Source organism: Curcuma longa, chromosome 8 (assembly GCF_044706935.1).
Source record: "Curcuma longa cultivar G26 ecotype Majalengka, Jawa Barat chromosome 8, ITB_CL_G26_1.1, whole genome shotgun sequence".
Lineage (NCBI taxonomy): Eukaryota > Viridiplantae > Streptophyta > Magnoliopsida > Zingiberales > Zingiberaceae > Curcuma > Curcuma longa.
The window spans coordinates 10,661,080-10,687,192 of NC_133868.1; the positions used below are offsets into that span (position 1 = coordinate 10,661,080).

At 35.1% G+C, this 26,113-nt stretch overlaps 1 protein-coding gene, 1 long non-coding RNA gene and 3 pseudogenes across 2 annotated transcripts in view; 3 read left to right on the forward strand and 2 right to left on the reverse strand.

Moving 5' to 3' along the window:
- The window catches only part of LOC141832917 (putative serine/threonine protein kinase IREH1), a 31,285-nt gene extending 14,368 nt beyond the window's left edge, over window positions 1–16,917 (forward strand). The window contains exons 12-18 of the mRNA XM_074720282.1: window positions 10,002–10,090; window positions 12,523–12,574; window positions 12,677–12,733; window positions 12,805–12,978; window positions 13,150–13,227; window positions 16,252–16,417; window positions 16,491–16,917. Coding sequence (XP_074576383.1) covers window positions 10,002–10,090; window positions 12,523–12,574; window positions 12,677–12,733; window positions 12,805–12,978; window positions 13,150–13,227; window positions 16,252–16,335 — 534 coding nt within the window. The 3' untranslated portion in view covers window positions 16,336–16,417; window positions 16,491–16,917. The remainder of the gene's footprint in view (window positions 1–10,001; window positions 10,091–12,522; window positions 12,575–12,676; window positions 12,734–12,804; window positions 12,979–13,149; window positions 13,228–16,251; window positions 16,418–16,490) is intronic.
- On the forward strand, window positions 170–3,903 carry LOC141832918 (uncharacterized). Its single transcript, XR_012602174.1, has 3 exons — window positions 170–200; window positions 278–370; window positions 3,465–3,903. It is a non-coding gene; the product is annotated as an uncharacterized LOC141832918 (long non-coding RNA).
- Window positions 16,918–18,328: 1,411 nt separating the features above from the next.
- On the forward strand, window positions 18,329–19,872 carry LOC141834097 (ACD11 homolog protein-like; annotated as a pseudogene).
- A 577-nt stretch (window positions 19,873–20,449) lies between these two features.
- Window positions 20,450–23,039, reverse strand: LOC141834016 (DNA repair RAD52-like protein 2, chloroplastic; annotated as a pseudogene).
- A 1,218-nt stretch (window positions 23,040–24,257) lies between these two features.
- LOC141833443 (large ribosomal subunit protein uL29w-like) lies at window positions 24,258–26,101 on the reverse strand (annotated as a pseudogene).
- Window positions 26,102–26,113: the final 12 nt, after the last annotated feature.

Consider the following 26,113-nt stretch of genomic DNA (forward strand, 5'->3'; position numbering starts at 1 on the left):
GCCTACTCTCAAGTGGGGCATTTAATAGCATTTTCTGATTGGATTGCTTGTTATACTAGGTTCGATTTTTCTATTCCTTCACCTCTCGGGTCAATTTGTATCTTGTGATGGAATACTTGAATGGTGGAGACCTCTACTCGTTACTGAGAAATTTAGGTTGCTTGGATGAAGATGTTGCTCGCATTTACATGGCAGAAATAGTATGTATTTGAAAATTCTTTTCTCAATGTTTTTCTTGCTTCTCTCTGTCCTTATCTAATTTGGTATAATTCTGCAGGTGCTTGCACTGGAATACTTGCACTCGTTGCATGTGGTGCATCGTGATCTAAAGCCAGACAATCTGTTGATTGCTCATGACGGTCATATTAAGGTATCAAAGTTCTTTTTACTCATGGTTTTCAGAATCACTATAAGAATTGGCTGTTCAAATAAAATGGTGCATGTGACTCACCAGAATAACTATTCTATTCCCCTATAAATTCCTATGGAATAAGTATTCTTATGTTTAATTACAAAAAATGAATTTGGAATACTTATTCTTACACAATTATTATTCCTAATCATCCTTTGCTACTTCTTACTCCATCTCAAGGAACAAATATTCCTACTCTTTTCCATTTAGATATATTTATTTCTACTCTATTTAATCTCTAAGACATACAAATTTCAAACGAGCATGATGATTTGGGCAAGTTGTAGGAGCTAAGTGGATTTGTATGTTAGACAGACCAACTATTTAGACAGGTAGAATAGGTCGGATGAACTAAGTTATTTCAGTGATTTGAATAGATTGGGTGGCTTGTATGATAGGGTGTTGGGCTGATCAGGTGGATTGGACAACTTAGGTGAGCGAACTGAGAGGATGGGATGGTCAATGGGAATCATTTCTATTACTCAGAGAGATATTTATTAGTTTGAAGATTGATTCCTAGTTTATTACTTATATCTTTCTTAAAAATCTAACCTGGGAACAAAAATTATCCATTATAAATTCTCTACACTAAATTATCGAAATTCATGTTGCTATTGCATTATCAATTCTACACCCTTCCTTTGGAATATTTGTTGTACCTATCAATACCATTCCATGAATAAAAAATAGTGGATGTGCAATCTGATTTGGGTTGGTAGAATTGATGGGCAAAAATTGGTAGATAAATTTAAAAGAAATTTAGAAACAAATTTATTTAATGTATGAGATAATCCTGACTCAATGAGGCCTTTGACTAGCATTCTTGACACAACGAGGCTTCTTTAGGTACATGATTGACTCTTCGATGTTCTCCTTGTTTGTTTCCTCATTCTTGTTTCCTTCGCCTCGACTTTCCTCTTCTACCTCATTCTTCTTCCTCCACCCAGGGTTGGTACTCCACACAACTACCAACACAGTTTAGCCTAGCCAACACATCTTGTTTAGCTGAGAGTGAAATCCTGGCTCACAACGAGATTCTAAACCTTAATTATATATATATTATATGGATTTTTTACATTTAAGATCATCAACACAATTCTATTTATACTGATAATCTAATATTAGCTGGAGTGTTATTATTATTAATAATGTCATGGTATATATTTTAGTTAATATTAATAACTTATAAGCATGAATCACTCAAGTACATTTTAACGTCATTTTATCTTTTCCTCTCCTTTTGTCTCATTTTCTATCCGAGTAAACCTAGATCTTATAGTTAAATTAAATCTAGTTTAGGCTCGATTCCAGAATTTAACTCAAGATAAACATGCTTTTCAGACTAATTTTAAGTCTAAGACAATTAACCATATACTATGTGATATAGTTATACAAGGATAGGTGTATTACATTTAATAATCACCAACCTAGTGTAAACTGAATTTAAATCTGTGATCGAAGTTTATCTTACTCATAGCCTTTCTTCTATTATAATTCCGCCACATGAGGGGCGGACGTAGCTTGCTTTTATCTGTATATTGTACAATTGTGACCGTCTAACACTGAAAGTTATAGTTGTTAATTGAGCTATATTAATAGAAATGGTTCAACCAATTGAAATACAAAAATATCCTTGGAACAATATTTGGTCTGATATATACAAAATAAAGGTTGATTTCAACACATACATTATAGTATTGGTCGAGACTCATACTAAGAAGATATAAGTGTAAATACTGGATTGAGATCTCATGGTGTGCTTGGTGACATGATCAAAACATATTGTTATAACAAATTGTTGAAATACAATACTGGTTGGCATGTGTTAAATTTAATTTAAATAATGAAGTAAATAAGTAAGTGGAATAAAATTATAGAATTAAAACTTATATGAATTCATTTTAACATATGAAATAAAAAACAATTAAAATATTTTTAATTTAATTACTAATTCATTTATCTTACTAAAAGTAGAAAATCTAAGTGAAAGGGGATTAGAGTAATATTCAATTTATTTGACATGCTTTGACATATGTTGAATCATAGGATGTTATAAAGAGCAATCCAGTGCACAAACCTTCCGCTCATGCAGGGTCTCAAGGAAGCGTTGGACCACATTGGATTTATTGTAGGCAACTTTATCTTGCATTGCTAGAGACTGTTTGTGCGACTCAAACCCGTAACTACAAGGTCATACGGTAGTAACTTCACCATTATGCCAAGGCTCCTCTTCAAAAAATGATAAATCCCAGTTAGCCTCACTGACTATCTCTGGGAGTGACCGGCCTGATCTCACGGAAGTTTTCCACTGGCCACTAGGGTAAATCAGGAAGTGCACGCAGCGGCCAACCCAGACGCCCAACATCCTTTAATTGCGCTCCCCATTTGGAGGAAAATTCCTGCAAATGCGTCGTAGCTGGGGATCGAACCGCAGGTGCCTGGGTGACAACCTGAATGTCCTACCGCGGCACCATTGCCCCGGGGACGCCAAGGCTCCTCTTCAAGTATTAGTATGTTATGATGTAATAAAATTAATTGACAATCTAATTGCTATAGTTTTAATTCAAAACTATACTATGCATCTGCGCTTTAGCACGATATCACAATGAGACCATTTTGGTCAAAGATCAAGACTTGAAAACAACTCAATATTTCAAACCTTGATAGATGCTCTTACTGGTGAGATATATTAGTTCATATATGTTTGTTAATGGTGATAGACTCAATGTGGTCCGATCCTTCCCCATAACCTCTCATTGGTGGGAGCTTTGTGCACCGGGATACCTTTTTATATGTTTATTATTTTTGAGTTAAGTTTCTCTGAAAAATTAATTTAATTAACTATGAAACTATATTTTTGGAAGTAAACAAGCTGAGAGAAGATCTAAGAGGTAAGATCCATCCCAAACCATGCCCGATATGGTCCTACCTGTGCTGACTTTTGTCATCTACTGATATAGGTTAACACTGACTGATGATACTCCCAGGTTGCTACTCGTACCATCCTGGTTCTTAAATTTTTGGCCTTGACGTTTGTCTTTTTTTCTGTCAGATTTGCCCCATGGGCCATTGGACAGACTAGAACTCGGGTGGAACCTGTCCTTGCAGGCATGACAGGACATAACCTATATGGTCGTGTCATTCCTTTACTGAGGCATGTTTTCTTGCCAGGCGGGATCCACAACCTTGGTCCACATGCCCTCTAAAATTGAGGATCCACTGCAAAGGCTGATCCACATCAGAGGGATTATAAGTGACTGATTTCAGCAGAAATTGGATCAGCAGCTACCAGTTTAGATCCAACTTGGTCTATCCCACTAGGGACAGCTGATTTTGATGACTATGCTTTTACTTTGCTTGTCCTTTAGATTTAGTTTTATTGTCCTCAATGCTCTTTCAGAAAAGATAATGATAAATGCAATGTTGTTTTGGAGATGTGTTTGTGGTGCAAGAAAGGAAATCCTTGTGGCTATGAGTGGGTATGTCTTAATAGTGATAAAGAGAGCAAGGGGCATGAACAGTTTGCCAGTTAGTCAGTGTGGTTAGATTGCTGATTCAGAACCTCTGGAAGTAGAGTACATTAACAAAATAAAATCACGATATTTGAATATAGCATTAGCAGGTAGTCCAAGGCTTTAAGCAATTGATCTAGTCTAGTCTCTTGGTTTTTTACAAATTTGAGGCGGTTATATTCCAATGAACTGCTTAAGTATCACATAACCATGAAGCACCAGCAGCTTAATATGAAAAGCTCTCTAATGACACCTTAGATGAATCCCTTAAAGATACAACCTTAGAAGAGCTCTCTGATAACATTTTAGAAAAATCCTCTAATGACATCTTATATGAACCCTTAAATTATATAACTTTAGAAGAACTTAGATATTGATTTGACCCCTCTAGAAAATAATCAACTTGATATTGGTTAGGACTTAAGACTTAGGCTCACAAGATATCACTTGTTCATATTATTCAGAGAACTAAAAGAGGAAACTAAACAAAGCAAATATCATGAACTCGTAATTCCTTAGTTGTGATCTCTTTTTTGTCAACCAATTTATTAAAATGTTTGCTTATTTAACTTTCCAACGTAATTAAACATCAGTTCAATTTTTAAATGGGAAGATATACTAATTTGTTGAGAGAAATTTGAACATTTGTCTTTGTATGATGAACTTTAGTATAACATTCATGCTCCGTAATTGCAATGAAGGCCTAGACAACAGTCTTGCCTTATAACAAGCTCGGATGTTTTTTATTCATTGGAAAAGGTGACCGAAATTAAATAACACAAAGTCAAATAGAGGAGCAAAGTGCATCAATTTTTTGTCTATTGGAAGATGTCTGAAGAATCGTTCTTAACACAACTAGTGAAGCAATTGCTCCTTATGCTTTGAAACGATGACTCAAGAGAGACTATAATTCGCTTGGAGTTGAGTTCTCCTTAGTGGAGTTTAATAACACAGTGAGGATAAAATTGTCGAAAATTTCAAATTTGTACAAGTCATTTAAAATTTTTATAATTTGATATATTTTTTTGGAAAATATCACAATTTGATGTTGTGCCATATATTTATTTCATATTTTGAAATGCAATAGATATGAAGAAAGGTGATCAAAGCAACCTGGGAAAAGAAAATTGCAATTAGATAATTATCTCAAGATTATCATTTGGGCATTTTGGGTAATATAATATAACCAAACATTATTAACACAAGTTTTACTTAAACTAATGGCATTTAAGATATACTTATAGATGTAGAGAGACATATATGCAATATTATATTTTATAATCACAATTATGCAATTTCACAATTTTGAAAGGGTAAATATTTTGTGTAAATACCATTTGACAATTATTTATATAGATACGTTTCTGTTTGATTTATTACATATAATTGAGTATTTCATGTTTCATTCTCTTTGTTACTGTTACCATTGTTCTGATCCTTCTATATCTTCACAGTTGACCGACTTTGGTCTTTCCAAGGTTGGTCTTATTAACAGCACAGATGATCTCTCTGGCCCTGCTGTTAGTGGGACATCATTATATGGTGAAGATGAACCCCAGGTGCAATTGAATCAGCGAGATTCTCGGAAGAAACGGTCTGCTGTTGGCACACCTGATTATTTAGCACCAGAGATACTTCTAGGGACAGGACACGGTTTGCATATCCTATTTAATTTTTCATGAATCTTAAATTGTGTTGTTTCATATCACCTTATATTGGTATTACCTCTGCAGGTGCAAGTGCAGATTGGTGGTCTGTTGGTGTAATTCTCTTTGAGCTTATTGTTGGAATTCCACCATTCAATGCAGCACATCCTCAGGTTTTTCAATTCGAGATACTTTCTGGCAGTATTCTAGCTCATTAAGATGTGATACTGGCTAAATTATAAGGGGAAACATTAAAAAGGCTTCTCTTATTCTTATTATCATCAAAAGGGTGTCCCTGTTAAAAAATATATTAAAAAGGTGTCTCATCCTAAATTTTCTTTCCAAATTATCCTTTTTACTTGACTGGTCAAACATTGTTGTAGTAATTTTGGTGAAAACTACTTCTACATAAAGTAGTTCTAACCAAAATTGCTTTGAGTAGTGTTGACCCATGTTTGAGTTGTTTGATCAAGTTAAGGTGGTTTTGATCAATGTTTGGTCAGTTTGGATTAATGCTAGAGCAATTTTGACCAACGTGGGACACTTTTGACCAAAGCTACTGCTAAAGTTTGAAATACCAAGCCATGTCTGTGCCGCTTTAAACAGGCAATATTTATTGTCCTGGTGTGGGAATTTGGGATCGACATTGCAACCATGAGGCCGTCGCGACCTTGCTGCGGCTTCGCGAGATCGCGGATGGTGTCGCGACCTTGTGACGGCCCTCCGTTGGGGTCTGAAGGGAGTAGCGACCCCCTATGGGGCACAAAGGATGTTGTGACCCTTTGTAGGGTGTGGAGGATACCACGACCCGTGGTCGCCTCCGCGGGGTAGCGACAACCCCATTTTTTTAATATGTATTTTTTTATTATAAATAAATGGTTAATTATATATAATAGTTATAATAATAATTATAAAATATTCATATTTATTTTAAATAAGTTAAAAATAAAATAATTAATAAAATAATTTAAAATTTTTAATATATATTGAAAATTAAATATAAATTTAAAATAATCTAAAAATTTCCCAAAATATAAATCTTAAATATTTTAAATAAATTTTTAAAAATTAAAAATTTACATATATATTCAAAAAAATAATTTAAAACTTTCAAATAATTTTATAATTATCTTTGAGTCTTTCAAATGATTTTATAATTTTAGATTTAGTTTTGAATTTTTAGAATTATTTATTTTTTAAAATATTTTTTTATAAAAATTTAATAGGCATTATTGTATGATAAAGTATTAAAATATGAACTCAATACCTCAAAATATAACATCAATAATGAGTATATTTAATAATCAAATATTAATCAAATTAATAGATATTTATATTTAAAAATTAAAAAGTATCAAAACTGTATCGACACGGGCACGATATGATATGGTTCTAAAACCGTATTATTTCTGTCTGGGACTAAAACTCCGATACGGGTCAAAATTTTAAACCATGGCTGCTGCTACAACATTATTTGATTGGCCTAGTAAAAAAGGTATTTGGGGGAGAAAAAAAATTAGGGTTGGATATACTTTTGATATGTTTCTAACATAGGACACCCTTTTGATGATAATGAAAATAAGAGTCATCGTGCCTTTTTGATTTTTGCCCAAATTGTAATATGCTTATCATCAAAGCATTTTAATCTTAAAGGCTTATAGCTAAGGACTTCCATCATAATCTATCCAACAATTGTTAATTGTAGTCTTTTAATCTTCTCCAACTTAGGGGGCCCTATTTTTTTCTAACATAGGGTGCCCTTTTGATGATAATGAAAATAAGAGGCAGCGTACCCTTTTGATTTTGCCCAAATAGTAATAAGCTTATCATTGAAGTATTTTGATCTTAAAGGCTCATAGAGAAGAACATCCATCATAATCTATCTAGCAATTGTCGCTAAGCTTTTCCATAGATATCCTCTAAATAACTTTTCCATTGACCACTAGAAATTCTTCTCTAAATTTATTTTCTTTATATTATGCTGATCATTTACCTACTTCATTTTCTCTGCTACAACATCATCAACTAAGTCTTTATCCTACTAAGTTGGGCTCGGTTATATGGTTCCTCCTATGCCATTGAGTCAATATATTATATGCTCATCTATATTTAAATGAAGTTTATCCTATTTTATTATTGCTAATTAAATCTTCTTTGGTCTCACTTTTTCTTTATTAATGTGCGTATTTGTCATAGTTTCATATCGCCTAATTGGAATATTTATTGGACGTCTAATTATGTGTCAATGTCATCTTAAATGTGTCTTTCGGAGTTTTCCCGTAATAGGTGCAACTCTAACTTTCTCTCTAATCTCGTTTCTCATATGTTTGCAAATTCATTTTAAAATTCTCATCTCTGCAACACTCTTCTAAAAATGTTTAGATTTTCTTACCTAAATTTAAGGATAATTTTTTTTATAGTAATTTTATCCCTAGTTGAACACTTAGCTCATGTTGTTTTTATGATTAATGAATTGGGTTATTAGATATTTTTCTGTTGTGAATTTGGTAAAATTTCATGTTCCCCTGTACTAGTTTTTACAAAATGCATTGCCTTCAGACGTTCAAACATACCACTTTACTTTTCTAATTTCATTTCAGTTTGGCTCCATGCTCAACTTTATCAGGCTATGTAATGGTCAATGCTACTTGGCATTGCTGTGATAAGTTGACAACCACAGCATGCTATGTTAAATTTTAATGTTTTAAATACTACATTTCGAATAATTAATATTATATGAATAAATATTATGTTAAAGTTGATCATTTATTTAGTTTATGTGTGGTACGTCGTGGTGGGGGGGTGGGGGTGGGAATGAGGTCTTTAGCTATGAGTTTTTATTAGGTAATCCACAGCAAATGTGAAATCTTTACATAGGTTTGTTCACATATTCCACATCAAAGATCAATGCTCTAACCCCAGTCTTGGATAAAAGGATGGAGGGTTGCAATGCATGCTTAGTTATGTCAAAAACCTTTATGTATGAATCTAAAGCACATGTTGAATGATGGTACAAAATTCATGCAGTTGACTCTACGACCCTAAAGAGTTGGAGTTCTTAGTAGTGTTTAACTATGACAAATTTTTAGTGCTAGTCCGATTTGTATAATGCCTTGAAAAGTAGGACTAATGTATTCTTCAATCCAAGCAATTTATTAGCTTTAGTGCCTAAACGAGTCTTTGAATTTACATGCTATTAAATGTAGGATGATCAATTCAGTTAAATATCTCATGTAACAAATGGCAAGGAGCCATGAGCCTTGTTAGTCCCACCTGAATGTCTTATGCAAGGAGCATCTAGATTTTGTCTGTTAATTTTAGGTGACAAAGCAAAGCTGTCTATATGTTCTATTAGGTACAGAAATTTTGTAACCTAATTGACTCATCAATGTCAAAAAGACTTTAACCTAAAATTGCTTCATTTGAACTCTACTATTATTGTAACATGGAAATTGGACATGTTGCTTGCTTCTGGAAGATTTTCATCCTGAATGTGCATAACTTATTGCACTTCACTGTGCTAGTGTGTTTCATCTGGCAGTTTTATACACTTTCATTCTGAAGTGCAGAAATTAGTATATTTCATCACACTAGTGTGTTTCATCTGGCCTATTTATAGATTAAATATAGACAGCAGTCCCTTTTTTTATTACATGCCCCAGATTTTTGGGAGAACTGGAGGGGTGGGGAGGGGAGATTACAAGAATAGGTGGATTGTGAATTGTTTGTATGCTTGTTTTTGTTGTTGAAATTCAACATGCAAGTTGTCTATGTATTAGTATTTGGAACTAATCATAAACTGGCATTTCATGTACTACTGTGAATGTGGATCACATATAAGGCCACTGGAGGTGTTGAAATGTCAAAAGTTGCAACTATGTCTTTTTCACCAATCTGATTAAAAATTGTAGGTGCTATTTCAACCCTTTCATATTCAACAAGCAGGCAAGCTAACAAGCCCAATTATTTGCATTATGCTACTTTGTTCTGCACAAATAATGATCTAGTTCTCTCTAATCAAACTTTTATCTTATACATGAAATAAGAGTAGCTGCAACTGGTGGTGTAAATTAGTATTAGAGATCATAAATAAACTATTCATCATCTTAATTGGGATAAACTATTCATCATCTTAATTGGGATAAACTATGATTGCTTTTTATGATTTCATCTTGACTAATCTTTCAAAATATGATAATGTACCTCCAGATAACTATGCTCATTTATTTGTTTTTGTGAATTGGTGAGTAATAATGAACTTTTTCTTGCTATTTAATAGTTTAGATTCTGGATTTGATCAGTTGCTCAAAAATAATTTCAAAGTATTAGGTTATGTTGGTGACTTAACTGCTTCATTTACTTGTTTTGCTTCATTTACTTGTTTTTCTGTATGAGAATTACCAAACACTCTTTGTTTCTTTACACTTGCAGAAAATTTTTGACAATATTTTGAATCGTAAAATACCTTGGCCCAAAGTACCTGAAGAGATGAGTTTTGAGGCCTATGATCTTATTGACAAGTAAGGATTGCACAATGTACACTGTTAATTATTTAATCTGCAATTTTGGTTAAGATTACTTTCAGTACGGTTGTATATTGCTATTGCACTTTTAGTTGTATAGTGATCTGCATCTGCTCCCTGTTCTTGTTGTTTAGGTTTGTTTGCTGCCACACTTGGAGATTGGAGATTGTTATCCATACATGGAACTAGTTATTAATAGGATCTAAAACTGATAATTTCCACTCAACTTCTCTGTTCAATGTAGCCTCTTTTACGTTTCTTCTGTACTACAGGTTTTTGTTTCTTTCCTTCTGCATTCCTTTGGTATCCTGTGAATTGAGAGTTAGAATCCTGTTCGCTTTTTTTTACAGCTTACTACATGGCCTTAAGTTGTATGGAATCTAAATGGATGACAGAGAGTTCCATATAGTGCAGAGCATTTCAAACTGCTCCAGGCTTGAATTCTCTGGAATCCATGTTCAAATCCATTGTCCTGTAGGACAGAAACTTGCTATTATGTTACCATGTGTTTTTGTGTTACATCACTGACCAGCTTGTGCTTCAAATCAGAAGTTAAAGAGTAATCTAACAGGCCTATCCTTAACAATTGTATTGGTCTTAATTAAACTTTGGTTTTTTGATTGTTATTGCCTTTAATTGGAAGAATTTACATAAGGCGTCATGAACCAAGGTATGTAGAATGGTTTATAATGAGTGGTACTAGTAAGGAATAATGTAAACCAAGTATTATTAGTAACATCAAGTTAGAAAGAGTTGTAAGCTATTTATATGGATTTTTTTTTCATTCGATAAAGGACAATGCCATGTTCTATATCATTTCCTAAGAAAAATCTGAGCTTTACTCTCTCAATGAACGCTAGTTAAGCCCACTCTGTATCAAAGCTTGCATTCTGTCCTATGTGCCCTTGATAATTTGTATCAAAGCCATGGCATAGGTGACTCATCTCAATCTCTCCTAGATCCTTATAGGCTGCAGCTCAATTAGAGGGAAAGAAAGGCAAAACAATAAAGAAAGGGCAATTAGGTTCCCTTGTCTACTTCGTAAAAGAAAAACATAAGGAGAAAAAAGCAAAACAATTAGGAGTTCCTTTCCCCATTTTTGCCTTTTTTTTTTTTTCCAAAAATAGATGGAAGAGGCATAGAAACTTTAGGAACTGATGGAAAGACTGATTTAACTTTGTATGTTTTGGAACAACAAAAATCAAGAGTTTAAGTTTGTAATTTTCTCTTATTTTGCCTCTTCTCTTAGATAAAACAAAGGAAACCTTTATCCTCTTCCTTCTGCTCGCTCTTCCTTTCTCTAGCTCATTTTCTTTCTCTTCTTCATTCACTAGTAAACATAAGCTCTATCAAAGTTATATTGCGTATTTAGAGGTTCTGATGCTAGAAGCATTTGATGTCTTTCTTGGATGGTAGTTGTCTCTCAGGCTTCTTCTCTAGAATCAAACCATAATTCTCTATTGCCCTTCACAACTATAGTAGGCAACTATTCCACCATTGAAGCTTGATATGGCAGAAATTTAAATGGTCCATGTTTCTAGACAGGTCGAATGGGGATTCCACTGGTTGATGCTTCAAGTGAGCTAGTGACCAAAGGGAGATGCTGATGGCATGTGGCACATCCTTAACCATGCTGGCAATAAGCTGCATGCACAATGCATCTAGTCTTGGACCATTAGCACAACCTACAACGGTTAATGCCTTGGGCTGAGCAACTGACTAGCTAATGCTATTCCACATCTGGTCATCTTTAATATGGAAGCACTGCCGCATGAATTCTATGAAACCCATATTTCATTCTATCTAAGCTTGATTGACTTTGTGAGTGTTTCTTTGTCATGTCAGTGACCAAGTTGGCTCCAGGTCAGCAGGAAGGAGTAATGGCATGGGTTATCCATGTTTGAGTACAACCTAGATTTATGTACCAAGTGTTAGAACTTAGAATGACATATTATTGAAATTGTACTGTCCTGACCAAGCGAGTGGAGATTGAAACTTTGGCATAGAACAATATTAATTTTCTGGGTGCTAAAAATTAATTGTAGGTTATATAGAATGGTATAACGATCAAAATTTACATAATAATTAATACTTGTTATTAAATAATTTTTTAAGAATACAATTCTTTTCTTTTTAATAATATTATATAAATTTTATTTATTTATTCAATTGTGCTATTAAACAAAATAAGAAAAAAAGTTGGTTATTGAAAATAAAAATTCATTTATAGTGAATATAGTTTTTTCAAGAATGTGCTATTGTTTCTCTGCAGCCCTAAATTGTGTGTTGCGCATATTTCATTGTGAAACATGAGTTTTATTTGCCATAAAGGTTATCTAGTGTCTTGTTCATTTATTTGGTCTTAAACGCTTGGTTGCAGTAGATATTTAGGACCTGAAATTGATTCATGATTGTTGTCAATTTTTCAGATTATTGACTGAGGATCCTCATCAAAGACTTGGAGCTGAAGGTGCATCTGAAGTAAGTGTCTTGACATTGCCACTAACAATGAGTGCATTTCATTGTCTAGTTATATGTGGTGTGCTTGATGATCTTAATTTTTATGTGTATGCACTTTTCCAGGTGAAGGAACATATGTTTTTTAAAGATATCAATTGGGACACACTAGCGAGGCAGAAGGTCATGCAATTACTGTTATCCTGTTTGCCTTACTATGTGCTTGAATATACTGATGCTGCAATTTTCTTCAGGCTGCATTTGTTCCTTCATCCGATAATGCACTAGATACCAGCTATTTCACTAGTCGTTATTCTTGGAATCCTTCAGATGAACGGATATATGAAGCCAGTGAATTTGAATATTCTAGTGATGATGGAAGTATAAGTGGAAACAGTAGTTGTATAAGCAACAATCATGATGAACTGGTATAAAAACTCAAATTTTGATGTTTTGATTTGCCTAAATTTCATACTTGCTCACTAGTCCCTAATCAAAATTTCAATTGTATTGCCATTTTGGTAAATTTGTAGTTTATAGTAGAATAGTGGATTGTGTTGCTCTGAATATTTTCTCCCTCTGTGAATTATCTTAATCAGGGTGATGAATGTGGAGGAATTGCTGAGTTTGATTCTAACTCGTCCGTTAATTATTCATTTAGTAACTTCTCTTTCAAGGTAATTTTAGATCAATAAATACTATCTTCTCATGTTCGCTCTTTTTCTTTCTTTTTTCTTTTTAAATTCGTCGCTTGGAAGTACTATGAACATTCTCCAGGGTTACTTGACAAAGTATTGATAATGGAAATCAGTAGAGACAAGGTAGCAATGTGATGATATTATCCTGCATTATTCAGAAGATAAACTTTTAAGATTAACTTCCAGTGCAAATGTTGAATCAAATTTTACTAGTGAACCCCCAAATATTTGATGTGCCAAAAAAATGTGAATGGTGGACCTTCATAAACAATTTTTGATATGTATCTTTCATTCAAACTTCCAGTGCAAATGTTGAATCAAATTTTACTAGTGAATCCCCAAATATTTGATGTGCCAGAAAAATGTGAATGGTGGACCTTCATAAACAATTTTTGATATGCGTCTTTCATTCACCTTGAAAAGATGTAAATTTTAAAAGTGGATATAAACAAAGATGTGGTTTTTTTACCTACAAGTGTTGGTTTTAATTTTTCAAGGATGTTGACACGATAGATGGTAAAGCTTCTACAATCAAACATGTTAATCTTTTTGTGATTGATTGCTTTTCATCACTCATTATTTCACTGCCATACCATGATTGACTGCTTTCCATCACTCGTCATTTCACTGCTATACCACATCGGGTAATAAGTTTGAATTTGGTGTTTGTTTGCATAGAATTTAGAATTCTGTAGGTTTTAACAGAGTTTCTCCAGCAGCCTGATAGCTACCCTCTGTGTCAATCCTAGTAATCTTTAGCAGGCATCAATCCTTTACATGAACTTACATGGCAAGCACATTAATGATTCATCAGCAAGGGAAAGTAATGTCCATATGTATAATTGGGCCTTTTCTTGTTTGTGTAGTTTGTTAGGACACAATGATTGACCAACTTATTGATTTGGGATAATAATATTATTCCGTCATTGTAAAACTAATCAGGTACTGGTAATGGCATGATGGGCATAGAATATGCTCCTGAGAGGCCGCATTAGTGATTCTAAAACCTGGATTTTCATTTTGGAAAAAAATCCAAAAAAACTAAAATACATACACCTTTTCCCTTGGTCTAGTGCTTGTGGCCATTTAAGGGTGGTCTGAGAGTTTCAAACCTCCTGCTAGCACGTGATTGATTTTTATTCAATGCTAATATATTTATATATAAGTTTTCTGTAACTTATGTTATCATTTGTATGTTCTTATATATCTTTGACTATATTTCATTTTTATATTGCAAAATAATTTATTTTAATTTTAATATTTTTACAGAATTTATATAAATATTTGATTCTTCTAAAAATTTAAATAATCATTTTATGGGTTAACTGGTTCAATGACTTCAACCAATTGAACAATTGTAGTTTCAATTTGAGAACATTGGGCTACATGTATATCCTTTGTGGGATCCCAGGACATATTCGTGCTATTGATACCGTATTGGACATCATATTACATATCTCTACAATACAGTCAGGCCCATTGATCTACCTGGGCTTTTACTTAAGTTATCCTTTACATGTTATTTTTCACCTTTTCTGAACATGGTTGGAGATGGAAAATTACAACCTGGCATGTATAAATCACAAAAATTGTTTCATGTATCTTATTTAATAGAACCTACGGTGTAGGTATTTTGTTTTAATTAGACATCTTAAGTATAATTATGTAAGGTACTGAATTTTGTCATGGTTGGTTGAAAAAGAAAATTCACATTTCTTGTAGTGGAATCAGGATTTTATAGATGACCTGCATAGTTGAGAGGCAGTTATGATAAGTCTCAGACTCTATAATTCTCATGTATTGCTGGCCAAAATACATGTAGTTAGTTGAGAGGCAACTATATGAAAGCCTCGGACTCTATAATTCTCATGTATTGCTTGGCCAAAATACATATTGTGGTGTCTTCTTGGCCCATTGTTTTTGCCATCTGTTTAGCTGATGAAGTTTTGCCTATCCCATCTGACTGGATTGATCCCAATTGCAAATGTGATGAAATCATGCAAAGCTGCTTTGAAAAAACCAGGTCTAGATCTGGAACTAATCCTCATTCCATTCACATGACATGGACTGAGGATTAGCTCCAGATCAATAGGTTTGGATTCCATGCTCTTGAATATATCACCAAATGCCTGATTTTTCACATGCACCAAATATTTGTTACCCAGCTACATCCCTTCACTTCTATTGACAGGATCACAATGACACTTGAATATATCACCAAATGCCTGATTTTGACATGCACCAAATATTTGTTACCCAACTACATCCCTCCACTTTTATTGACATGATCACAACTATTTCCTAACTGACATTCATCTTGTCATAGTTGGTCACAGGATTTAATACTGCTGTGAGGCTCTATAGCAACATTACAGTGACTTTTTCTGTTATTTATATACCATCGTGGTTTTAAAACTAAAATGTTTTATTTCTCCAAAATCATCTGAAAATTTCCACAATGTACAAGCTCTTTTATTGCCAAAATTTGTTGCAACAAAAATGACAGTTACTTTGCAACTTAAAAGGCCAATATAAGTTGGCTGACAACATGTCAATAATCAATCAGTGTTATCTTGTCAGAACAAGGTGAGGACAAGAGCAATGTTATAGTAGGAATCTTGGTTGTGTTTATTACTGTCAGGAGTCAAGACATTTTTCATAAGAAAATTAAGGTATACCGTATCAATGCTGTCTACAGTCAAGACTAATAGATCTTATCATTTCATTAAATTCTGTACAAGGCTGCACCTTGATTCTCCAGTAATATTCAAAATTTTCAAATCACTTTTAATTCACTTAATTCATCATTTTAAAACGTTATCTATGTAAATCTGGTTTTAAACTTTGCTTGCAAAAATTTAGTATTATGTTTTTGGGAGGATGATAGAATAATCAACTTTTTTATACTTTGCAAAAAATTGTTGCTAAAGTAACATAGATATATGCCTTCTGAACTTTGCATTTATGTTAACCTGATTCTGATATCTCTTCTTTGGTGATTAGAATCTGTCACAGCTTGCATCAATCAACTATGATATTCTCAGCAAGGGTTTCAAGGATGATCTGCGGACTAAACCTGAAACTTAAGTTGGATTCCTTTTGAATGCTTTATGATTTAAACATCTTTTCTGAAAGAAAAAACTTCATATCTCATGTACATCTTGTAAATGTAAGTGAAAAGGACTTTATAAACTTTTTCTTATTATTTCCTCCTGCTGATTCCAGTTCTTTTTCTTTTCTAGAGTTACAGGCCGAAGTCAACTGCGGGATGGTGCCTTTCATCATGTGGTCCGTTGTTGCAATGCCTGCCTACAATTTCAGTGTAGCAAAGAATCTTTTTGATTCCGTATGGGGCTTTGCTAATGAGAATGTCGTCAGATGAGAACTGCATCTACGGTGGAAAATTGCAGATATTCACTTTGATTGGTAATATCTCCAACTAGCCATGATGTCTTCTGAGAGTCTTGTACAGGGGGAAGAGTGAGAGGACTGACCCTTTATGCTCTATGGATTATATTGGCGAACCAATACTATGTTCTTTCACTAATTTATGTCCCTTGCAAGAAGATGAGATTACAAACCCGCCTGTGGCTTACCAGAGTCCTTTTTCGTCCATGTATGCCACACTGTATACCACATTAATCATGTCAATGCAGTCAATTTTGTACATCTGCCGGCGTCCCTGTATGTATACCACATTAATCATGTCCCCGGGGCAATGGTGCAACAGGACATCCGGGTTGTGTCATGGGCTTAGCAGTTACGGTGTATTTGTAGAATTTTCATAAATGGAGAATATGATGTTGGTGAATTGGCTGCCGTATGCGCTTCCCGATTTACCTTGGTGGTCGGTGGGAAATTTCCGTTTGGACACTAATTAGGTCATGAGATTGATTGAGATTTATCATTTTTGGCTCGGATTAATTTATTATTTTTTTGTGAGAAAGCTAATCTATAGGGTTTAAGATGTTACGGACTTAGCATGGGTTTCATTCATCATAAATGAATATGATATTGGTGAATAAAATTAGCATTCAGATTATGAAGTTTGGACACTAATTAGGTCATAATTAGATAACAGTTCTTGGCTGGATTAAACCAGTCACTTGTGTGTGGTTTCCACATCCGTATCAGTAGCTGTTATTGAACATTAGTTTTTCATTCATCTAAAATTGATTTTGAAAATTTTTTTACTTATATCATAGGATGGTGAAATCCTACTCACCGTCTATAGGTAATCAATTTTATTGTTAAAATTAATTTTTTACGTGAGAATCTTAATTTTTTTTTAAAAAATTAAATTAATTTATCACATCAATAAGTGTTCACAGAAAAGGATGAGTAAGATCATAGGATGGTAAGATGGTAATCCCCAATAATTTTTTCCATTGTTGAATAATGATTTCTATTTTTTTTTCTTTTATGAAATTAATTTTTGAAAAAGACTTGCTGTAGGACAGTGAGATTTGCAGGACCACTAATTAGCATAATTTTTTCTACTAGATTTTTTTTTTGTAAGTTGGCTACCAGCCATCTCGATACAGTTTATAGATAATCTTCCTAGGTTGGTACAAATGGTTCTAGTAGAAGTATTACTATCAATAAATTTAAAGTCGATTCAAGAATGCGGAATGCTCTGTTGGTTATCCCTACAAGTGCTATTGTTGTTGAATGAAAATTTCATAATTTATCTCCTTAGAAATGTGGGATGATCCTGGCCGTCAAAATGACTATTTTATCTTTTGCTCCTAATGGATACAATAGCAGATAATTTGATTGTCTTTGATGCTATGGAATCATGTTTTCGATAGTAATTTGATAGGCTTTTTTGGTCTTCTTTTTTAAAATTGGGTGTCGTTTAATCTTAATTATTTTATTGTAAAAGAATTTGGCCAAATCTCTTTAGTGCAATAAAATAATTTGGTCAAGAAATAGGATTAAATTTACTTTGTCAAGTATAGCTACGCAAGTAGTACAAGCATTCACGAAACAATATATTATTAAATCCCGAGAAGGGACAAATTTTTATATATTTATTTATTTATTATGTCTATTTCTTTACAACACAAGGGCATCCGCTTCCCGCGGATTTCAGTTCAGCTCCTCCGATGCCTTTTAGGCGTCCCGAATATTCTGCCCTTCTTCTTCTCCTCCTCCTCCTTCACCGCCCCTTTCCCTCCCTCCCTCGCCTTCCAAGAACAACTGCACAAGGACCCTCCCTCTTCGTTGATTTCGCGATGCTCGTTTGACCATGGCCGACAGTAGTTTATTTGGCATCTGATTGATCGCTAATCATGGGGGAGGAACCGCCCTCGGATCTCGCGGCGGATGGGGCAGCTGCCCCCGCGAGGCCGCTCGCCGTCGTGGCGTCCGCCTTTGAGGGTATATCACGGATGATCGACTGCGATAGCGATGGTAGCGGCGATCTCCGCCTCGCTCCCTTCTCCAACGCCTGCTCCCTCGTCACCGTCCTCTTCGGCTGCCTCGGCCTCGCCTTCAAGTTTGCCGAATTGGAGTACGCTTCCAAGGTTAGTTTCTTGTAGGTTAAGATTTCTGGAGATAAACAAGAGATTCTTCTGCATAAGTTTTTCTTATTGAATTCCATAATTTGACCTAAACAATCCTGAAAGCATAGTTTGATCTCTGCCCTCTTGACGGAATCAGTAAAATTGGAAATAGAGATCAGAAATTAAGATACTAACTCCTTGTTCATGTTGATTTTCTCAGGTAAATGACTTGATAGAAGCATCAAAGACCTATGATACATTAAGCAGTATTCTAGATCATGATATTGAAAATGATTCCGTTAGAAAAGCAAGGTAGCCATTCCCGTAACCTTCGCAGAGTCAGGCTAGGTCTTGATCTCGTCAAAGCTTTATTCGAGCAGTATCTGTCATCAAGGTATGTTACCCTCCTTGTCACTCACTTTTTAGTTGCCAAAGTTGGACATCACCAATGAGAATAATACATCTTGTTCAGTACATTACTTGCTCAAAACATCTTCTCCGAGTACATTTAATTCTGAACTCATTTGTTTTCTGTGGATTCAGTCATTTAGATTTTATCATTTCCTTCCAGCTTTAACAGTTAAAGAACTCAGCAACAGTCCAATGATTTTTTGTCTTAATTTCACAATTTTTTTCAGTGTTTGCTCATTGAAAGAAGCTGCCTCAACTGCTTATGGCCAAGTGTGCGCACCATTTCATGCCTGGACGATCAGAAAGGCAGTTGGTGCTGGGATGTATGCTCTTCCAACAAGGGATCAATTGTTACAGAGGCTGAATGAAACTGGTTAGTAGCCTCCCTCATTACTTTCTTTCTTTCTTTATTTAAAAGAACTATTTTTTATTTTATTTTCTCTTCTGTGCCATTCTATGGTAGCCTCTCAGATGTACTGAAGCTTTTATTAGCAACTTTCTCAATTTCTGCTTTTACTCTGAATCATGGCTTAAGCACCTTTGTGCATTTCACTGAATCCTTACAGATGATTCTGTGAAGACAGAAATGGAAAGATACATCGATGCGAGCCGACCAATCATTGAATATATTGACAATCTTTTCCTTTCCAGAAACATCACTCTGGACTGGTGACTCATTCATCATCCTTTGTGACACCTTGTTTATTTGGCAATCAAGCAGATAAAGCTTCTTTGGTATCATTTCTTAGAAGTTACAGATACATCTTGATTCTTACGTTTCAACTTACAGATGCTTCTTGTTAACCTTGTGCCATTCAGATGAGGAAAATTATTGTTGCTAGGAGTTAACACTGCTGTAACCTTTTCATACAATTGTATTTATTCCAAGAGTGATGATTCATACCAACTTTGATAACAGAAAATGTCTGAGAAGAAAGATTTATGAAATGTTGTTCATTTGAAGAGAGTGAGAGAGGATAAAAAGTATGGATAAAACTCTCGACTTTCTTTCCAAATCCATGAAGAAACTTTACTCCCTTCATCCTCTAGAGTTTACTATCTACATTTCTCAACATAGAGAACAAGAATTCCGCGATGTAGAGCCATCGAACAAGGTCAATGCAAATCAGGAAAATATGGATATGTGAGCAAAAGAAACCACAGGTTGCTTGACTACCATGATTTTGGTTGACCAGGTTATTTCAGGTTTATCAGGCATCTGGATCTCTAACAATTCTGCAGATCATTCTACTTGATTTTAACATAATGTTTATTTTTGTTAACTAGAACTGTAAGAAAAAGGATTCTCTCATGACCATTTGCTATGCTAATTGAATAAAGCATAAGAATAAGATTGCAACTGAGGAAGCAAATACCTCTCTGTTTGATCCTCTTATGATAACTCAATGCACCACTGTCACGGTTCCATTGTCTGAGAATATAACATCACGTACTTCTCAACAGCAGCCTATAAAAAATTAGTGTGATAAGAAATAAGAAATAAAGTGATCAGAACACATGCAAGTTTAGGATTTAGGATTTAGGGTTTATAATTCAAAAATTATTCAAACAATACATAAACAAATCTGAGAAACACACCATTTCTTTGGGGAAAATCCCCATTAATTTGCTAATAGATCACTTGAGTTTGGACTAGTCCAAATATATCACTAGATTGCCAGATCTGAATCATTGTAAATCAATTCCAGCAGATTTCTTTAGTTGCTTAATGTTTATCACATGACTAAAAATTCAATCGTAAATCTCATGTTTGCTATAATGACAAAAGGAGGGGAAAAAACAAAAGCAATTAAAAGCTAGTTCATGATCCTACAAGAACTGAATTTTACCTGGGGCATAAAAGCTCAGCATTCTGTTCGTGTGGTACCTAATCAATAACGACAAAATTAACGCAGAATCACATATCCAGATTCTACAATAGTTGATTAAAAAAGGAAGATACAAATTGCTAGAAAGATAAATTGCAGAACGTTTCTCATGAACTTAAGTTCCTCTCGACAGACATGTCAATGGGAAAGCAGTTCATCAGGAAAAAGGTAAATAAATTTCAAGTCCTATCGAATAATGGCATTGCTGAAGCAAAACATGTACTGAGATTTGGGCACTTGCAGTTTGAATCTTAAACCTAGAACAGTTTCCGTCCATCAGTAGATAAGCACCAATCCACATCATCTTGATTGATTCGAGATGGTATAATGGCAATAAATTAGTGCCTCACCAGGGGATCGAGTTTTGGGAGGCATCGATGATCTTGTCCGGCACTCTCTTGTTCAGGTCCCTAAGGATCTCGTTAAGTGGGCGCGTGAAGGAGGAAGGGACAGTATCAAGAGACACCACGTAGTTAGAGTTGGGCCTCCAGCGACGTTATTCTCCATCGCCATAGCCACCGCCTTCCGTCGCCTGGTCCGTGCCGGGTAGTGCGAACGCGCCGCTTCCACGAGGCGGCAGGGGCAGATCGGGCCGAGAATAAGGAGGCACCGGCGACCTCATCAAATGCATCAACGGATCGAGATCTCCGGCGGTGAGCGGAGAGAGAGAGAGGAGGAGGAGGTTGGTGATCGAACGCTTAGGTCTGAGTGTGATTGTGAAGGAGCCTGGTGTACCCACTGCCTCTTCCCCACCCTCCCTCCCTTCCTACCTACCAACCACGCCACTACCCTACTTGTCTAGATGTGCCCTTCATTTCTTGCCATCAAATATATACCAAAGTTCAAATGACATTTAAAATTTAAACTTGAGATGCCTCCAAAAGTTGTAAGTTGTAATCTAATAAAGCTAAATTGCTTCCGGGACATAATTGAGTTGGTTACGATAGAACAGATTTATTGAAATGAGCAAGAGTCGAATCTCGACGAAGCCTAGACAATGTCCTCTTCCGTCGTGGTCAACTGTAACTTCTCGATTTACCTCCTCACATATGATCATAGGACCGACCGTGTGGGACCGTTAGAATGGTGGATTCCACCTTTTACTGACAACGAGCATGTAGACCCCAGATTCAAGCGGCGCGAGCAGCAAACAAGCAAAGTCAACCAAAAAACACTCAAAGAACAATAGATCGAGAATAACAGGACGCATAGATAGAAAGCTAACCTAATCCAAGAAGGGCGATCCAGGTGAGATAGGAATCCTAATATCGTCTCAAAGCGAGAGATGTCACTTGGCGATCTAGTTTTAAATGCTGGGAAGAGACTAGGCATGACTATTTAGGTCGTTGATGGACTGCTCTTGTATGGCCCGGCTCATATTTAAAAGTTTTGCTAATTTGAAATAGAGAACTGATATGCAGCATGAAAAAATACAGTATGAAATCAACATGACACATTCAACTGCATGGTTGTGGATCCCATTGCATGGATGTGGGATCCACTGCATGCAGTGTGTCATGTTGATTTCATGTTGTATTTTTTCATACTGCATATCATTACTCTTTGAAATAATCCAAAAAAAAAAAGGTTGAAACGATTTTCCCCCCATTTTTATTCATTTATTTATACATATATTATTTTATAGTGATATTTCAAGGCTATACTTTTAAACCTAATAATTCTTTTATATTATGAAATATCAATCTAACTAATCTATACTTGAGTTTTCATAATACATACATTTTTTACAAGTTATATATTGTTGTGACTTGCATCTCTTTCCATTTCTATTTTTGAATACTTATTTTGCCTTTTATTACTTACCATCTATGTGTCATTGTAAGACAATTAATGCCCTAATAGTGACTCCAAAAGAACAAACTTCAGCTGAGGCAATAATTAATCAAATGATTTCATTAGCATTTATTGGCAGTTAATACATCTTTTGTTCTGTTTGAGGTGTCTCTTCCTCATAGGCCGCCATGTCTCTATTATTATTATTATTATTATAAATATTTACAATAAATATAAAATCAATTAAATTTTCTTTATGGTTTAAAATTATTAGAGAATAAGAAAGCATATATAATACAGCTCTGCGTTATGATCTCTCAACAGCTAACCTTCTTCCAAAGAATGAAGCAGCTCAGCTTCTCTTGCGCATCCTCTGCGTCGGCAGCAGTATGCACGGTCCTGAGACGGCGCTCGGCAGCAGGGTCAGCCGTCGGTCGGCCAATCGATCGTCCTGCTCCCGCTCTGCTTCATTTGAAATCTGGAGCTGTCTCCGGAGCAACAGCGTCTTCTTCTGCTACTTGCCAAGAACAAGTTAAACTGATGATCTTGATTCGTTTTGGTTGTAGTTGGGATTATTATTGACCGATATCGAAATTGTGTTGCTGAAAGGTTGTGCACTTGAGGGTGTCTTTGCACTGCAAGGCTTGTGAAAGGGAGATCAGGAAGCACATCTCCAAGATGGAAGGTTAGAATTTGAATTTAGGAATTAAAATCAATATTACTGTTATTATTAATTAAAAAGTTAATTATCTGTTCTTAGAAACTAAATAGATGAACAAAGGAAAGAATAAAATAATTTTATTTGTTCATTTATTCATTTTTTATGGGGCGTTGTTCTATCAACCTTGCAGGGGTGACATCATTTAAGGTGGATTTGGCGAAAAAGAAAGTGACTGTGGTTGGAATGCTCACACCGCTTGAAGTTCTACGTAATATCTCTAAGGTCAAAAGTGCTCAATTTTGGCCTTCACCTCCACTCACACCACTACGATCGATCTAGTTAAGTTGATCTCAACACACTCTGTTCGAGTTCATTTGCTAAAATTAAATAAGTTTGAACACATCTATCAGTTCTACATCTTTTGTGTTTGAAGCTATGCAGTTGAATCTAGTTGAGTACATGTACTAAAATTTGATAAGTTCAAGGTAATCTTCTAGTAATTCTCTTAAGAACAGATTGCTAGAGTTTATAAATTATCTTTATTAGGAATGTTAAATTGAAGAAGATACTTGTGGTGTGTTCTCTAGGCCTTAACTTTTCAATAATTAGAATGATCTAGACCTTGAGAGATCAAAATGTCATCAAAATAGTTTTAAAATCTAAAGAACATTTAGAAAAGGAAAATATGTCCTTTAATAATATATAAATTAAAGGTAGTTCAAATTTTGAAACACAAACTCAAGAACAAATAACAAATGCCAAATAACAAAATTTTAATGATGCATAGCTCAAGCACTGAGACCTAATCATAAATTTTAAAGTCCATAACCAACTTCAGAAGCACGTAACAGTAGCTTCAATGGTAGAGCAGGAGCATAAGATACTAATATGCTAAAAGGGCATACTTTCTCTTTGGGAAGTACATCGCTCTTTTCTTCTCACGTTCAGTCTTCAAAGATTCCTGCGTTTTTTGCAACAGAACAAATATCAGGGGGAAAACAAGTCTAGTTAATATCAACAAGAAAACCATGACTTGCGTATGTTTGACTCAAATTACAACTACAATATTTGTTAGCCTCTTGAAAATGATAGTGACAATATTCACTTCCTTCAAACTTTAGACATCTTGCCAGTGACTCTCTTGTTCTCATACCTTGAAGCATGAATCTTCACAATTAATGGGAATGTTTGGCCACAGCACATTTCATGATGGCTTCAAATAGCAATTACAGTTGTAATTCAACAAGCAACAACTCATAAAATATCAGGATTTATACCTTTAACCAACTGATATACTTCTATGCTAATACTCCAATCAATTCGATTTTATATAATCACATTGAACATCAAAAATCAAAATGCACCATGATGTTGGATTTAGTTGGAGAGGAAATAGAAAGTTAAAATGTTGGAAGTGAAGTGAATATAACTAGTAAATAATTCACAATTCATTTCAGTCCATTGCTACTAGATTTGGACAGAAATAAAATAGAGAAAATGGATGAAAACAATTCCCTTCCTCTTCTCTATCCCTTCTGAGTAAACAACATAATTTCTTTCATTTTTGGTCCTCTCTTATTTCCATCCAAGTACACACAGCATAAGAAAACACATGCAGACTAGGATAGCCTTATTTTCAAAACCTGAGCTCTTTATATCTCTCTTTCTTTCACATTTCATAAGTGATCACTACTGTTCTCTGAAAACATAAAAAATCTACATCTCTGCTTCAGGCAAGTATAGATGATGTCAATCAAGGATATGACATTCAATCCACCGATTGTGGAGTGAACGTAGATCCTCGACACTAATTAATGTTCAATGCAAATAAAAATGATGCTTCTTTCTAATCATGGTTATTATCGTTAAATACAGTGCTATTTTCAACCAGAATAGATAACAAATAAGATGAAAATCTTAACACGACAAAATCCTAGCACCAACAACAGACATAGTATGAAGAGTCAAGCTATATGAATGTGTTGGATAAATAACAGAAAGCAGTTACCTGATGCTTGGTGAGACGGCGGCGGATGGCTCGTGTCTTCTTGGGGCGGAGATCCAACGGGAGGAGCTTCTTATTCTTGTAGGCCTCCCTCAACGCCGCTTTCTGCTTCTGGGAAATGACAGTAAGCACGCGAGCGATCGACAGCCTAACCACCTTTCTGCCAACTCAATCACAGATCCAAACTTTCAGAGGGTAATCACAATTATCCAATGCAAAAGTGCAATTTTAAAAAATAAAAATAAAAAGTCTAGCAACGTATGACTAACATCTTCGATAGCTTGTTGGGCGCACCGCCGTCTGACCTTAGCAACGCGGAGAAGTGAGAGCTCATTCTTAAGGTCCTTCAATTGGGTCTGGAGTTCCGTCTTGGACTTCCCTCGGAGCTCGTGGACCTTGATCCTCGCTATCACCAAACAAGCAATAGATATTGAACGACTACCCTTCGAAGGGATCAAGAGAGAAAGTTGCAAATTAACAGAGATCGAAAGCTTACCCATTGCAATCGAGTCGCTTCTCCCTCTTCGAGGGGTTCACTTCCGCCGCCGTTCTGCCGCCGCCGACAAAACCTAATCGTCCGACGACGAGGAAGTATATA